General features: G+C 27.5%; 1 protein-coding gene across 1 annotated transcript in view; it reads right to left on the bottom strand.

Moving 5' to 3' along the window:
• LOC120091664 (bZIP transcription factor TGA10) overlaps positions 1-7098 on the bottom strand; it is a 9176-nt gene extending 2078 nt beyond the window's left edge. The window contains exons 1-10 of the mRNA XM_039049765.1: positions 6688-7098; positions 6488-6591; positions 5930-6006; positions 5608-5763; positions 5423-5491; positions 5283-5342; positions 5118-5195; positions 4940-5018; positions 4183-4454; positions 840-1079 (exon numbers count right to left, since the gene is read on the bottom strand). Of these exons, the coding sequence (XP_038905693.1) occupies positions 840-1079; positions 4183-4454; positions 4940-5018; positions 5118-5195; positions 5283-5342; positions 5423-5491; positions 5608-5763; positions 5930-6006; positions 6488-6591; positions 6688-6947 (1395 nt within the window). The 5' untranslated portion in view covers positions 6948-7098. The remainder of the gene's footprint in view (positions 1-839; positions 1080-4182; positions 4455-4939; positions 5019-5117; positions 5196-5282; positions 5343-5422; positions 5492-5607; positions 5764-5929; positions 6007-6487; positions 6592-6687) is intronic.
• Positions 7099-14790: the final 7692 nt, after the last annotated feature.

Raw genomic sequence — 14790 nt, 5'->3', positions numbered from 1 at the left:
TATATATATATATTTACTTATAACACAATTATTTATACACATATTGATTTTAATTTTATTTAATTCCATTTTAATTGAATAATTTATTCTTTAACCACTCTTAAAAGTAGTTTATTTGCACTTTAGAAAAACAAATTTCACTATATAAATTGAAATTGAGTAGTTAATCTTAATTCAATATATGAAAATAATTAAATTAGATTTTTACATATTTACGTTTTGCTTCTTTTAAGAATATAATTTTAAATAAATGACCCGATTAACTCGAATCAACCCAACCTGGTTGGGTTGGTTACTTGGGTTGAAGAAATTTATAACCCGAACAATTGGGTTGGGTCTAAAAAGCCTTTCAACCCAACCCAACCCATGAACACTGCAGTATCATTGGATTTTCTAGGACTAGTGGGGTTGGGTTTTGAAAGATATGTATGGAAGAAAGGTAAAGAACAAAATGAACATTGAGATGAAATAACAATAGCTTTCATAAGATATGTACATATTTACACATTTATGTGAGACATGACAATTGGTGAAACAAAGAGCTAGGAAGACATATTCGTAGATTCCTTGTAACCAACCAACCACATGGGCATATAATAAGACAAGGAGAGATTGCTTTTGGGTTAGAGAAGGGTAGGTTTCTCCCACTCAAAATACCCAATCTTTCATTTCGAATGACTCGTAAAAGTTAACGTTATCATACGAATAAGAAAAACCCATAATTTTTTTAACAAATTATGCTCATTTTTTTCTAAAACCATCATATTGGATGCATATATTCTTTTGAATAAATAATAAATGATATAAGAGAGATATAGAGAGAGAAATTATAAGAGTACCTGTCTTACAAAGCCTTCAAGAGTAGAGAGTTTGTTGATGGCCAAAGTCATTTGCCCCATATAATTAGCCATATTGGGAGGGCTAATCAATGAATCAGAAGTGATGGTATCTGATAAGGATTGATTTAAGGCTTCAAGCCCTTGAGACAATGCTTCTTCACTTTCTTGTGTTGATTGTTGCAATGCACAAATGTTTAATATTTGATGCTCTGTTAACGGCTCTATTTGACCCATTATTATCTATTTGGACATAAATTTAATGGTTTGTGTTACGGTTTTGAATAAGCAATTTAGATTAATAATAAATTAAACTACTGATATTAATTATAAATAATGTTAAATGTAATGTTCAATGATTAAGATAAAATATTTGAATCTTCAGACTATAATAAAACAATATAAGCTAATTATTATTTTCCCCCCTTTTTTGAAATGTGGAAATTAACTTTGTTTAATTTAGAGAATGGTTTTAGAAACAATTTTTAGAAAAAGAAAAAAAAAATTCATACCACAAAAGCTATGCTTTTGTTTTATTTCCTCTATAGATATTGAAGACTAAAACATTCATTTCATACTTTTTTTTTTTTTTTTTTTTTTTTGATGAGGTAGGGGTGATTGTTAGTAGGTTTTTCAAAAAGTGAAAAGCTTACAATTTCGTCACAGAATTTGTTCACAATCAGTCAGGTATGATCGATATATATATATCTCCAGTAGGGTGATTTAAAAGAATTTAATAAATAAAAAATTAAATTAAAAAATATGTACTTATTTAAATTGGCCAGACGATCAAACTAGATCAACAACTATCAACTAGTAGACGGTCGGTTTGCATTTTTTGTCAATTGACACCGATCACTACCTTTACTCCCTCGACCGATCATGATCGGTTTCGGTCAACTGACTTTTAGTCTGTCATGCTCACACTTAGATTGAGGATTTGAACCTCTAACTTTTGATCAAGAGAATAAGTTGACCAATACCCTAAGTCGGTCTAGAGAAATTTTCTTTTCTTAATTCAATTTAAAGAAACTTAAAATATTAGTCTAAAATAAATATTTTTAAAAAAAATTAATAGAAAAAACACCTAAACAACCGGCTATAATATTATATGCAACTACTATTTCTACATTCATCATTATACACATTAAAAAGAAAGAAGGGGAATATAATATTCCTTCTATATTTGTTTTTATTGTTTTAGGAAAGCTATATTTTATAAGACAAAGTTTGAAATGATATTTTTTCTCAAAATATGACACCCAAAAATAAAATAAAATAAGGTTTAGAGAGGGACATAAAATTCTTTCCCATTTTCATTTGTTTCTCTCACATAAAAAAGAAATTGTAGTAAAGAAGTATTGCCTTTCTAGAATATTATACCTAATCGTTACATATTGTGGAAAATTTCAATACACTTTCGTCATTTAATATTACTTCACACTTTGGATATTTTCTCAGCAACCAAACACCTTAGGTTGTTGCATCCCATCCCATGATTTTACCTTTTTCTTATAACAACATTAAATTTGTGTCTTACCTTCCATATGTCTTCTTCCAACTATATCTAAATATTAACTCTGATCTTATAGATGCAAATTTATTCAATATACATGTTTCGAACATTGTAACCGACAATTTTATATATATAGTTATACACATGAGAAACATCGATTTTTCAAAATTATATTTTAACTTTGCATCTCAACCATTATAAGAAAGATTATTATGTTAGATAATTCTCTTAAATCTCATCGTAATACCAATAATTATATTGATTGTCTATATAAAGAAGAAATTAAGCTAATATAGATTTCTAGTTCTTTGATTGCCTTATAGGTTTTTACTATTACTTTTTAGGTGGAGTACTTTTCAATGATTATATTGCTCATGTTTTATTTTTGTTTTAAAAAATTAATATTCCTCATGTTAAAAGTTATATATTTCGACGAGTTAATATATGCTCAATTGTCAATGTGTTGAATCATGATATAATAATCATAGTCTTTAACACAACCATTACATTTTTCAAATTCAATAGTAATGTTTGACTTTGACTACATAACCACAAAAAAGAAAGGAAAAAAAACATTTATTTTAAAAAATAATTAAAAACCACTTTTATTACCTTCAAAATCAATCTTAGATATCTTTTTAATTATTAAAAAACAATATTGAGGGATAAAAATCATGTTTAGGAATGTAAAATCAAATATTAAATTAACTTTAAAGGATGTAATGCATATTTTGTAATAATTTTTAATCTTGCAAAAGTAATTTTAGTAATTCTAAAACACTTCCAAACATGAGTTAAATAAATCTTTTAAAATTTCTTACTAAAAAACACTCGGATTTTATAGTTTGGACTAAAAAAAATATTTAGGTGTATTTCGGGTTACACCTATCTTTATATTGTACCATCCAAGATATTCAATCAATATTTGTCACGTGACAAATTTTTAATTTTTAATTTTTAATTTTTTTAACTACATAATTAAGAAGGAGGCAAAAAATAGGTGCCGCAATATTAATAACCCAACTTCCTATATTAATCATCCTCCAAAATATATAAAATTCAAAACGTCCAAAAGAGTGAATAAAAGATGAGTCTTTTAACTCTTAGGTCCCGTTTGATAGTTATTTTATTTTTAGTTTTAATTTTTAAAATTAAGTTTATGGACACTATTTCTACCTCCAATTTTCTTCATTTATTATCTATTTTTCACCGACTTAAAAAACCAAACCAAATTTTGAGAACTAAAAAAGTAGTTTTCAAAAAATTGTTTTTGTTTTTGAAATTTGGCTAAGAATTCAATCATTATACTTAAATAAAAAATGATAATCATTTTATGAAATATGGAGGAAATAAACTTAAATTTTCAAAAACAAAAAACAGTTTGAATTCTCATTTCATTTTATTTTTGTTATACAAATTTGTTGCTATGATGATATTCTTATTATATTCATTTAATATATAGTGCTAAATTACACCTTGAAAACATATATATTGTCTAGTCTCAAACTTGCATGGTTTTGAACAAAAAGAAATTAGAAAAAAATATTAAAATATATAATAGTTAACTCATTTTACTATTCATCTCGAGGTTAAATGGTCAAAAGTTCGATTTTTTCATTCCACCGATAGTAAACAAAAAAATTGAAATTTAATTTAAGGTCAGTTTGTCATTATCTCAAGACTAAGTGTATAAAACGTACGTTATATATATATATAGTATAATATATATTTTTTTTTTTTTTCTCTTTTGTTTTTGCCTATATGAAAAGGTTGAAGAAAGAAGGAAACTTGGAAGTAAAAAATGAACTGAGAGATAACAATGAAGGGTACCTTAATGAGTTCAGACGGCCTAAAATCGCCCATCCACATGAAGCATCTCTCCGCCGGCGTCTTCCACATGCCGGAGACAAGATGGAAGACGTCCGACTTAGCCACCATCATCTTCAAGTTCAGAACCTCATCGTAATGGGCTAGGCAGCTGTCCACGAACAACCGCAGCTCATTCTCCGGTAGGTGCTCTTGCACTGCTGCTCGGAGCTCGCACATTAGTCGGTGGTGCTCCTCTTGCCACCGCCCGAATTCAATGTCGAACAACGCAGCATCTATAATGTTACAATATTAAAAAACTTAAGTTGATAAGTTAAGATATTTGGTCGAGAAAGATAAGTAGAGAGGGGAGATAAATATTTTTTAAAAAATTTGGAAAATAAGTATTATTATTATATTTTACACTAAAATATTGCAAGTGGAAAAAAAATGTTATATATAAGTGTTTGAGCCCAACATTTCAATACCAAATGTTAATAATGATTAGATTCTATTTGTTTTTTAAATATACATAGTATTATAATTGTAAATAACTATAATAATAAGTTAGTATAAATTTGTATTCTTAACGTTGCAACTCACCCACGTAGACTTGAAAATTAATACAAAGAAAGACAAGTGATTATGAATATAAACCGTTTAACTAATATCAGGTTAAATCACAAAAAAAAGTTTAAGTTGACAAGTGACGATAAATTGAATCTCATAAACTCGTAATTTATTGACGACGAAACGATGAGAGTTAGTGGATTATTATTACCGGAGCTGAGGTTATGGAAGCCAGAGGGAAGTCCTTGGTCAGGTCCTAAAATGGTGGCTCCTCCACCCAGAAACATGCCCTAATTAATCAACAATATATATTAAAAAAAATTAAACATCATTAGAGAAGAAAAATAATTAAGCTTCATCTTAAATCTTAATTAATATTATTGTATTACCTGAGTTCTTGCTCTTTGTAGCTCTTGCTCCAGCTGGGTGAGCTTAATCCTACTCATCTCTAACTGCTGAACATACGCCTGTAATTTAATTTAAAATACACCAAAAATTAATTACCTATAATTATAAAAACTCAATTTAATAATAATAATAATTAAAAAAAAAACCTTTTTTCTTAGCCTGCTTTTTCTAGCGGCCTCTCGATTTTGAGCTAATCTTCTTAGGGTCTGAAAAATAACAATCAAACAAATTGCTAGAGTATTGATATAATATTAAATTTACTGTAATTTATCGATGAATGAAAGACCTTCGGGTCTGGAGTCTTGGGTCCTTCTTGCTCTGAGCTTGAGGTTAGCCCTTTTTTGTTGGCCTCACGCTGGACAAAAATAAAATAAAAGAAAAACAAAAAATGATGTTGTGTAATTTTTATAAATATATAAAAAAAAATAATAGGCTTAATTAATTAGTTAATTAATTAAATAATTAAAATACTTTAGGAGGTTTGGGATGAGGTTCAGTTGTTGTAATTTGGGTTGGGGGTGGTCCAGATGCAGTGGCTCCATTGCTACTGCGTTGGTTGGCCAACTCTTTGGACGGCTCAGATGCTTTGATCTTTGAATCACCATGGTTTATCATTCCTGTATTTCCCTACACCAAATCCAAATTCATTATTCTTCTCATTCTCCCCAAAATTTTAAAAAAATATATAGTCGTCTTCTTCTTCATATTCTTTTCTTATTCCGTTTTAATAATATAACTAATCATCAAGTTGGGGAGAAGATAGAGTTTTTTTTCTTTTTTTTTTTTAATTTACTTTCATTGGTAACGGTTCGACATGCATCGGCTGCGACGGGAAGATGTTCAACGTTGGAGGTCTCATCCCGGAACTCTCTACAAATAAAAGTACACTCATCAAGTTAAGTTGATGGATTACGATAAATTTACCAAAAGAATTTTATTTTTAATGCATGTAATGAAACTTTGGTTCATATCCCAAGAGAGAAGATAATGGAAGGGGGAAAAAGGAATAAAATATATTCCCCATATCCTTAGTACATGATGAAATTTATATGAAATGATCAGATTGTTGTATGCATGAAAAGAAAAGGGAAATATACTAAAACCCAGAAAGAGAAAAGGAGAATAAAAACTAAGGGAGAGAGAAAAAAAAAGAGTGTGGTTGTAAGTGGTCAAAAAAGTACAATCCAAATAAAAAAACACAGAGAAGATCAGATCAAAAAAATCAGTAAAATCTCATGTTGTTAGTGTGAAAGAATCATCACAGAGAACCCAAAAATGGAATTTTGAGAGTAATAATTCAAAATTTTCAACAAAATAAATAAAATAAAAGGACAAAAAAAGGGAAAAATACGTCTTTGGTCTTGAGCAGTGGTTGTAGAGGGTTCTTGTCCATCAAGATAGAGAAAAAGAGCTTGATCTAATTCCCCCAAATCATCTCCTCCTCCATCTTTGCTTCTAAAAAATTCAACCAAAAAAAGAAAAAAAAAATCAAATCAAAACCAACAAAAATAATTAAATTAATAAATAAATAAGAATAATTTAAAAAATTACAAGAAATTTGAAGAGATGGGAGGGAGATTCATGGAGAAGGGTAATTGATGATGATGATGATGATCAGGGAAATTGGGGTTTTGGAAGTTGAATAATGAGGAATTTTTTGAGTTTGATGAGATGACAAAGCTTGGAGTTTGGAGAAGTTGAGGTTGTTGTTGCTGCTGATGATGTTGATGAAGTTGTTGTTGTTGTTTTTCTTCTTCTTGTTGAATTGCTTGTTGGATGATGGAGGAGCTTTTAATATTGGAAGAAGCCATTAAACTTGAGCTCTTTCTTCTTCTTCTTGTTGATGATGAAGACGATGAAGATGATGAAGATGAATCCTTTGAAGATTTCTTGAGTAATTACCCCATTAATGGCTACACCAAAGCTTCAGCTCTCTCTCAACCAACCTTTTTGTTTTTGAAGTATCTTTTGATTTTGATTTATATTTCTCACATATTTGGATGATTATAAGAGAGAAAAAGAAAAAAAAAGAGAGAGGCAATGAAGTAATTAGGAGAGAGATAGAGATGATCAGTCGGTTATGGAGAGAGAGAGAGAGAGAATGGTTTGAATTGAATGAAAAGAAAACAAGAGGGGTAGAAGGAAAAAAAGTTTTTCTTTTTCTTTTTATTTTTTGAGTTGAACAATTGTAAGATAGGACCGAGCCATCAACTTTCGAGATAGTATATATATCATCGATTGAACTATGTTAAAAAAAATAAAACTTATTTTTATCAAATCGAGTATAGTTGAATTGATATTTGAATGTGTTAGAAATCATAAGATCCGTGGTTCAAATTTCTACTTCAAAAAATTTTATTTTTTATTTTCTCTCTATAAGAATTTATAGACTTTCCATAAATTAAAGTTTTTCACAAATACCCTCTCTCTTCTAAGAGGAAGAAAATGTCTCCTTTTCTTTTTCTTCCTTTTATTTTTTTTTATATTTTTTTCAAGTCAAAGGGTGGAAATAATCTCGATTAAAATTGAAAATTTACCATTTTTCTTCGTTGATTTATGTCGAGGATGTGTTTTTATAGATGAATTTGGGTTGAGTTGATGTATTTAATTAGACAAATAATTATTTGGTTTCTTTTAATATTTTTAAAATTACTTCCAAAAATATTTTTTAAACTATTTAAAATCAATTTGACGATATAAAAATTACATTTAGAAATGTAAAATTAAACATGATATTAATTTCGAGCGATTAAATGCATGTTTTAAAGTGATTTTTGAATATGATAAAATGATTTTGACCATTTTAATCACTTCCAAACATAGATTAAGATTAATAGATTAGATGTGTCATTTGGTTTATGATGTTGTGTCTATGATGTAAAAGTTTCGAAGGGTAAATATAATAAAATTAAGTTAAAGGGACTAAATTTATGATTGGAATAGAATTCAAACGAATTTTGGTAATATATATTATGGTGTGTGATATTTTACTTTATATTTTAGAAACGTTAAACTCGAAATTTTTTTACACCAGTGCATGAACACAAAAGCTAACAATACCTTTGTATTTTGCGGAGAGAAAAAGGAAATATTCGCTATCTGTTAATATCATTAAATGATTACATTTTTCTTTTCTAAACGTGTCAATCAAACCCAAAATATCGCGCCAGATTACCTTTTACGGTTATAAAACGATTCAAAAATTTCGAGGACATTACCAAAACTTAATAAATTTAAAATTAAAATATATAACACAAGAATTGAAAAAAAAATGTTATATTCCTAATTTTCCATTATAGTCCAAAAATAAAAACGAGAAGCTAAATTTTATTAATCAACCAAGCTCTTGGTATGAATTATTTTATAATATACGTGTTATTATATGAAAATTGTATAATATCATATAAAATAAATTAAAATTAGATGTACTAGTTTACTATTGACATTTTTATGTCAAAATAATAATAATAATAATAATAATAGTGATACTAATTAAAATAGGCGGCTTCTCTAACTTGGCTTGTTGTCCAATAGAAAAATCAAAATTAAAAATCCTTCATTCTTTGACATTTTCTCACTCAATTATTGAGGAAATTTCAAAATATAATATATGTTTTTCAGGTGCTTTCAAACAAGAAGAAAATGGAAGGCCACCAATTTTCAATTTCAAGTGTTCTAAATAGTCAATTATTTGGCTAAATTTCATTCTAGAAAAATGAAGGAAAAAGAAAATAATTAGGGAAAGTAAAGGGCATATTTTGATTTGATTTCTAAATGCTTAAAAAAACGTTTTTAATTATTTAAAATCTCAATATGAATAGGCTCCAACGCTCCTCTGATAGCCATACGATTTTTTATTGGTTTATAATATATATTTTTTTTATCTCTAGAGTAATAATTTAGTTCCTAAACTTTGGTTTATAATGATTTTTTTAGCTATTTTCAATTTTGTAATAATTTAGTACTTAAAATTTAGTATGTAACAATTTAGTCATTGTATTTTAAAATTTGCCACGTGTAGTATCTATTGTGAAAATTAGTGTTAAGATTTAATGATATTTCTTGAATAGGTAGATCAATAAACTAATTAAGAACGGGAATATATTTATAAACTACAAAGTCTATGTAGTTAAATTATAAAAATTGACATTTGATTTTGATGAAATTTTTTATGATAGGAATTAAATTGTTATAATTTTGAAAGTATATGGACTAAATTGTTAGATACTAAAATTAAGGGACTAAATTGTTGATTTCATGAAAAATTAAGGACCAAAAGTATTTTTTTAACATTTTTTATTTTCAAAATTTATTTACGTTTATAAATAATTACCTTCCATTTATGGATTTTTTTGTATTGTTATTTATTTTTCAAAATTCAAGCTGAGTTTTGAAAATTAAAATAATTATTTTTAATTATTGACATTCTTTAGGAAAGATCAAAATTATTGATAAAAAATTGTGAGCGAATAATAATATTTTTTTTAAAAAAAAATTAATAATTATCAAACAACGTCTAAGATTATGATGATTGACCAATTTTCTAATCACTTCTATTATTGTTAAAACATATTAACATCTATAGAAAAATTTTGTTAAAAAACACCGAATAGTTGAATTTCGGTGGAATTACATTTATAAAAATTAGTTTATATACTAATTTATAACTATAATTTCAATTCCATCTTATAGTTTTATAAGTTCCATTATATAAATATTATTCTATTGTTTATTTGTTTTTTTTAAGTACAGTAACTACGGAGTGGGAGATCGAATGTATCTTCGAAAATTCTAAGAAAGAAGGTTATATCAATTATACTTGAACAACGCTTACTTTGAAATTATCCTATTATTTGTTAAAGTTTACTAAACTCCTATAATCAATATATCAAAATTATTATGAATATCTAAAATGAATTGTCAATGTAATATTTTAAAAGTCAATAGTTCAATAATTCTCTTGCAGATATCCATTTTAGTTGAAAGGGATAGTTCCTTCAATTCATTTGCATTAGGTTTTTTTTTTTCCTAAACTATTATAAGGTATATTTGGCTTGAACGAAACAATTACATCTTCATCCTAACATTTAGGATTCTATAATCGATGTCTAGAGAGAATATCATATAATTCTATCAGTTGTAAAATAGTCTTTTAAAGCTTGATTACTTTTTGTCTTGTATTTTCTTTAACTAAAAATCTTTTATGCAATGGTTTCTATTGTATGAATTAGATATATATAGATTCGGAGTTCATAAAACCCAAACGAGTATTTGGTAAAAAAGAGAATGATTCGAAACAACAATGATGAACCTAAAGAGACACAATCTTGAGGAACATGTTGAAGATTATTCTACAATTGAAAGGATGTGGAGAACTCATAATCTTTAGAAGATAACACGATTTACTCTTTCCATGTGTATAGGGTGAGATTCAAATATCAAAACAATATATTTTGTACTATTGAGTTGCATATGCTCAGGTTGTCTTATGGTAACATCATTAGTGCTTAAAAAATTATAAATACAATAATGAAACTTAAAAAATATAAGGATTAGAATGATATTAAGGTAAAGTAAAAGGATTAAAAATGTAACTCAACATAGAAAAAGAAAAAGAAAAAAAAGAGAGGAGAAATTCTTTTTTAAGGTTTCTCAAAAAATGGAAGGATTGTTTAAGACAACAATATTCTTTCTAGTTGAAGTTGACTTGATTGCTTCATTTCATTAAATAGAATATTAACTGGACAAGATTAAATAATATTCATAAATAATGTTTTGTAAGCATCTTCAAATTAAGAGGATTGGGAAGGTATTAAATAAAAATATAATATTTCTCCTCTATATATTTAAATGAATTGTGCTGACTAATTTTTCATAGCATGAAATAAACTTCATCAATCAAAACTTTATATTATGTTAGTTCACCTAAGTAAAGAAATCAATTCTAATAAACTGATATATATATATATATATATATATCACTTCTTGATAGGTTATATACTTTATGTTCGCTAATATGTTTTAGTCAGTAAAGTAGTATAAAATCTAGGTATATATAAAAATGAACTTTAGATTTAATATCGAGTTAATATGAAAAATATAATCCGCGTTTCTATATATCATAACAGCCTAACATTTTTCAATCGAAGACTCTTCTTCTTATACTTAATGTGAATCTTTACCGACCCTAGCTTCATTATAAATTGTACGATCCCTATATAATTCTATTTTCGAGTTAGACTTTTTTGTCACACATAATTATAAACTAATTTCAATGTGTTCAATAATTATATTATGACATAACCCTACTATTATTTAGTTCAATGTTACTATTGTGGGGAGGATGAGCATGTGAGATAGAGAGGAGAAAATAAAAAAAAATTAAAAACAAAATAGGCAATAGAGAAAGAAAGAAAGAGATTATTGTAAGAGTAGGTTAAGTATTATTTTTATTTAGTAATTATACTAAATAAATAATAATCTAGAATATTTGATCAAAATTCATTTCATTATGAACATATGTTTTTCCTTACCACATCTCTATAATTATTTCAAGATTGTCCATTTTCACAAGATTTTCATATAGCTAGGGAAGATTTATTTATAAAATATTGACGCAATAATACTATTTATAATATATATTAGTTTTAATAAGATTAGACTAATAGAAGAAGGCGATAATAGTATTTGAAATAATTCTTTGGGAAAATTTTATCTAAACATTAGCATGTATAATAAGTCCAACTTTGTAGCGTAATTATTATTTAAGATCTATGGTTAAAAAACCCATATTATCTATTTTAAGAACTATTTTTAAATATAGAAAATGAAATAACTTATTTATGAATATAGTCATCGTCTATCAATGTTATACACTACTATTTATAGTCGATGGACACTGATATTTTATTATATTTAATCTATTTATCCAATAATTTTACGATTTAAAATAATTATTTTTATTTTAGTGAAAAATAAAATATTTAAAAATAGTGTTAATTATATTTTTTTAAAATTTAGTCTCGAATTTCGAATCTAAATTGTTTCACCATCCCATTTAGAAAAGGTTAAAATACAAAATTTATCTGTAATATGTATAGGATACCTTTTCTTTTTTCTTACTTCAAATTTCCTACCATCAATATATGCAACAATTTTTTTACGAGAATATATGCAATAAAATTATAAAATCACGATGATACGAGAATCCAAGAATTATATATTTTTAAATGAGAAAGGCTAGCTTTGATGTGTATAGAATTTTGTGTCTACTTTCGACGTGACAAATTATTTTAGGTCTAATAAGTGATTATAACATGAATCATACAAAGTGGGTAATATGTGAATATGTCCCGGTCATTATAATAAAACATGAATTAATTTTAGTTGGTCTAAAACAATACAATAGATTTTAATACATATGAATGTCATCGTCACACTTCATTAAGTGAATTGATAATAATTTGATTGAAAAAAATTAATACTTAGAAGATCATAAGATTGAAACTACATTAAAAGAATCGAGTGGATTGATTTTTTAGTTCTAACAATATGTGAGACGAGAATTTTAGAATGATTAACTTCTTTTTATTTAGCGTACATTTTATATCAATTGAGTTATGTTAGTGTTTGTTAGCAAAATTAACTCATACAATTCGAAGATACAACCCGCTTTGTACATGTTACAAGCGTTGTAAAGTGCTACAAATGATATAATCCTGATCATTCATTTGGAGATATATGAGTGAGGGTATCATATACAAAGAGTTTGTATAAGACCGGACCACGAAATGGTTAGTATCATTATATAACACCGTTAATAATAGAGACTTACATTTCACCAGGATGACCATACGTGACATGACCTTAATCATGAGTGATTTGTGAACTATTGCTCATGAAGATGGTCCTTTGATTTGTATAGATGAGAGTGGGCAGATTGCCAACTCAATATGCTTACCATTTTTGGGATTCGTTTGATTGAGGAGTTGGGAACACAGCTACACAAGATGAAATTCACTCATTCCCTAATGTCGGGGTAAGTAGATAAATTGCTCTTTTAAAGGCTGATTCCGGAGCTTAAATAATGTGGTCACACTCTCTCTTAGCCTGAGAGGGGCTTGGTCATAGTTGGATATGACTTATTGTTCGTTAAAGGTGTTAGAATATACTAGCAAGCAACAGAAGCAAATTAGATCAATAAGCATTATAATTCATTAATTTGGGCTATAAATTAAGTATGCTCATAAACTAATAAGAGGGTTTCAAGACATACCTTTGTAGAACCACTTGAATCTCGAATTCAGTTGCAAATCTTCTCCAAATCTACTTGTGAACCACCGTAAGACCTTTCCTACTATTCTCTTGGTGTCTTAGATTGAGTTGTAGGACTCAAAATAAGCTTAAATAAAGGGAATTTGGAGAAGAAGCACACTGCTACACCTTGGAAGAATACCTCATTCAACTAGAAAGTTTTTCAACAAAAACTCTTGAAATGCATCAGTTTGTATGTCTGATTTCCACTTCAATCTTCTCTATTTATTGCAAGACTATCATGCAATGAAGATTGTTGCATGAAGAGCAGCTCATGCTTGGAAATTTGACTCAAGGTATGGTGGGAAATGAGTGAGCTACTTGGAAAATAAGTGAGATCTCCCAGTTTTTTTTTTTCATTTTGCATCTTTTCCAATTTTTGATTTATTCAAATTGATTTTTGGTTTTCAAAATTGAAATTTTTATTAATTTTACAAAATTAATTCATTAATTAATTTTCTAATAAAATTAATAATAAATAAATAATTTAATTAATTCAATTAATTTAATATCAAACATTAAATTAATTTAACACTAATTTCACCATCATGAATCCCTATTCATGAATTTAATATTTAAATCATATTTAAATATTAATTGATTCTCCAATTACGTTTAATTCCAAAATTAAATGCATAATTAAATCACATATAATTACTAATTCTCTTAATTCTAATTTGAATGTTTCAAATTAACTTATTACACTACTCTAAGGTTAATCCATTTACGAGCTAGTAGGGGGACCTTGTGGATCTACAGATCATGGGCTCCAACGATTCGAGATTAATTGGCTAAACTCCTTACGCCGAATTAACCTCCATTCGTTAACTAATGGGTCGCTCTACTAAAGTCCATAGTTGCACATCCCTCACTGTAGATTTATTATGTCTACTCGATATAACCATGATTAGTAAGTTAACCTTTCACATGTTGTTCGTAATAACGGCTGGGTCAAATGTCTGTTTTACCCCCGAGATTACCTCTTGTTCCTTAAGTCCCATTGATCCTCTAATGAACAATTGGTTTGTGATCTGATCAACAAACCGAGTCCCTTTCAGGCCAATGAAAGGGTGAGGCCCTTTGTTCAAGACTTGGAGTCAGCACTTAAGGGAACAACCTCTCTACTATCCCTGAAAGTGGGTAGGAGTAAATTCCATCTTGCACCCCATGTCGCCAGCTATCTACCCATTTTTACCCCTAAAATGTGTTGGAGTTAATGTCCTAAATCTCGTAGGGTCCTGAAGTTTGTAAACACTTGTATGAACAAATGTTTTTGATGTAATAATATGAGATATTTTCTTCATCGTTGTCTATAAAATATGAGATATTTTATTTGCATTA

This window comes from Benincasa hispida, chromosome 11 (assembly GCF_009727055.1).
Source record: "Benincasa hispida cultivar B227 chromosome 11, ASM972705v1, whole genome shotgun sequence".
Taxonomy (NCBI): Eukaryota; Viridiplantae; Streptophyta; class Magnoliopsida; order Cucurbitales; family Cucurbitaceae; genus Benincasa; species Benincasa hispida.
This window is presented reverse-complemented; position numbering and strand designations above follow the sequence as displayed.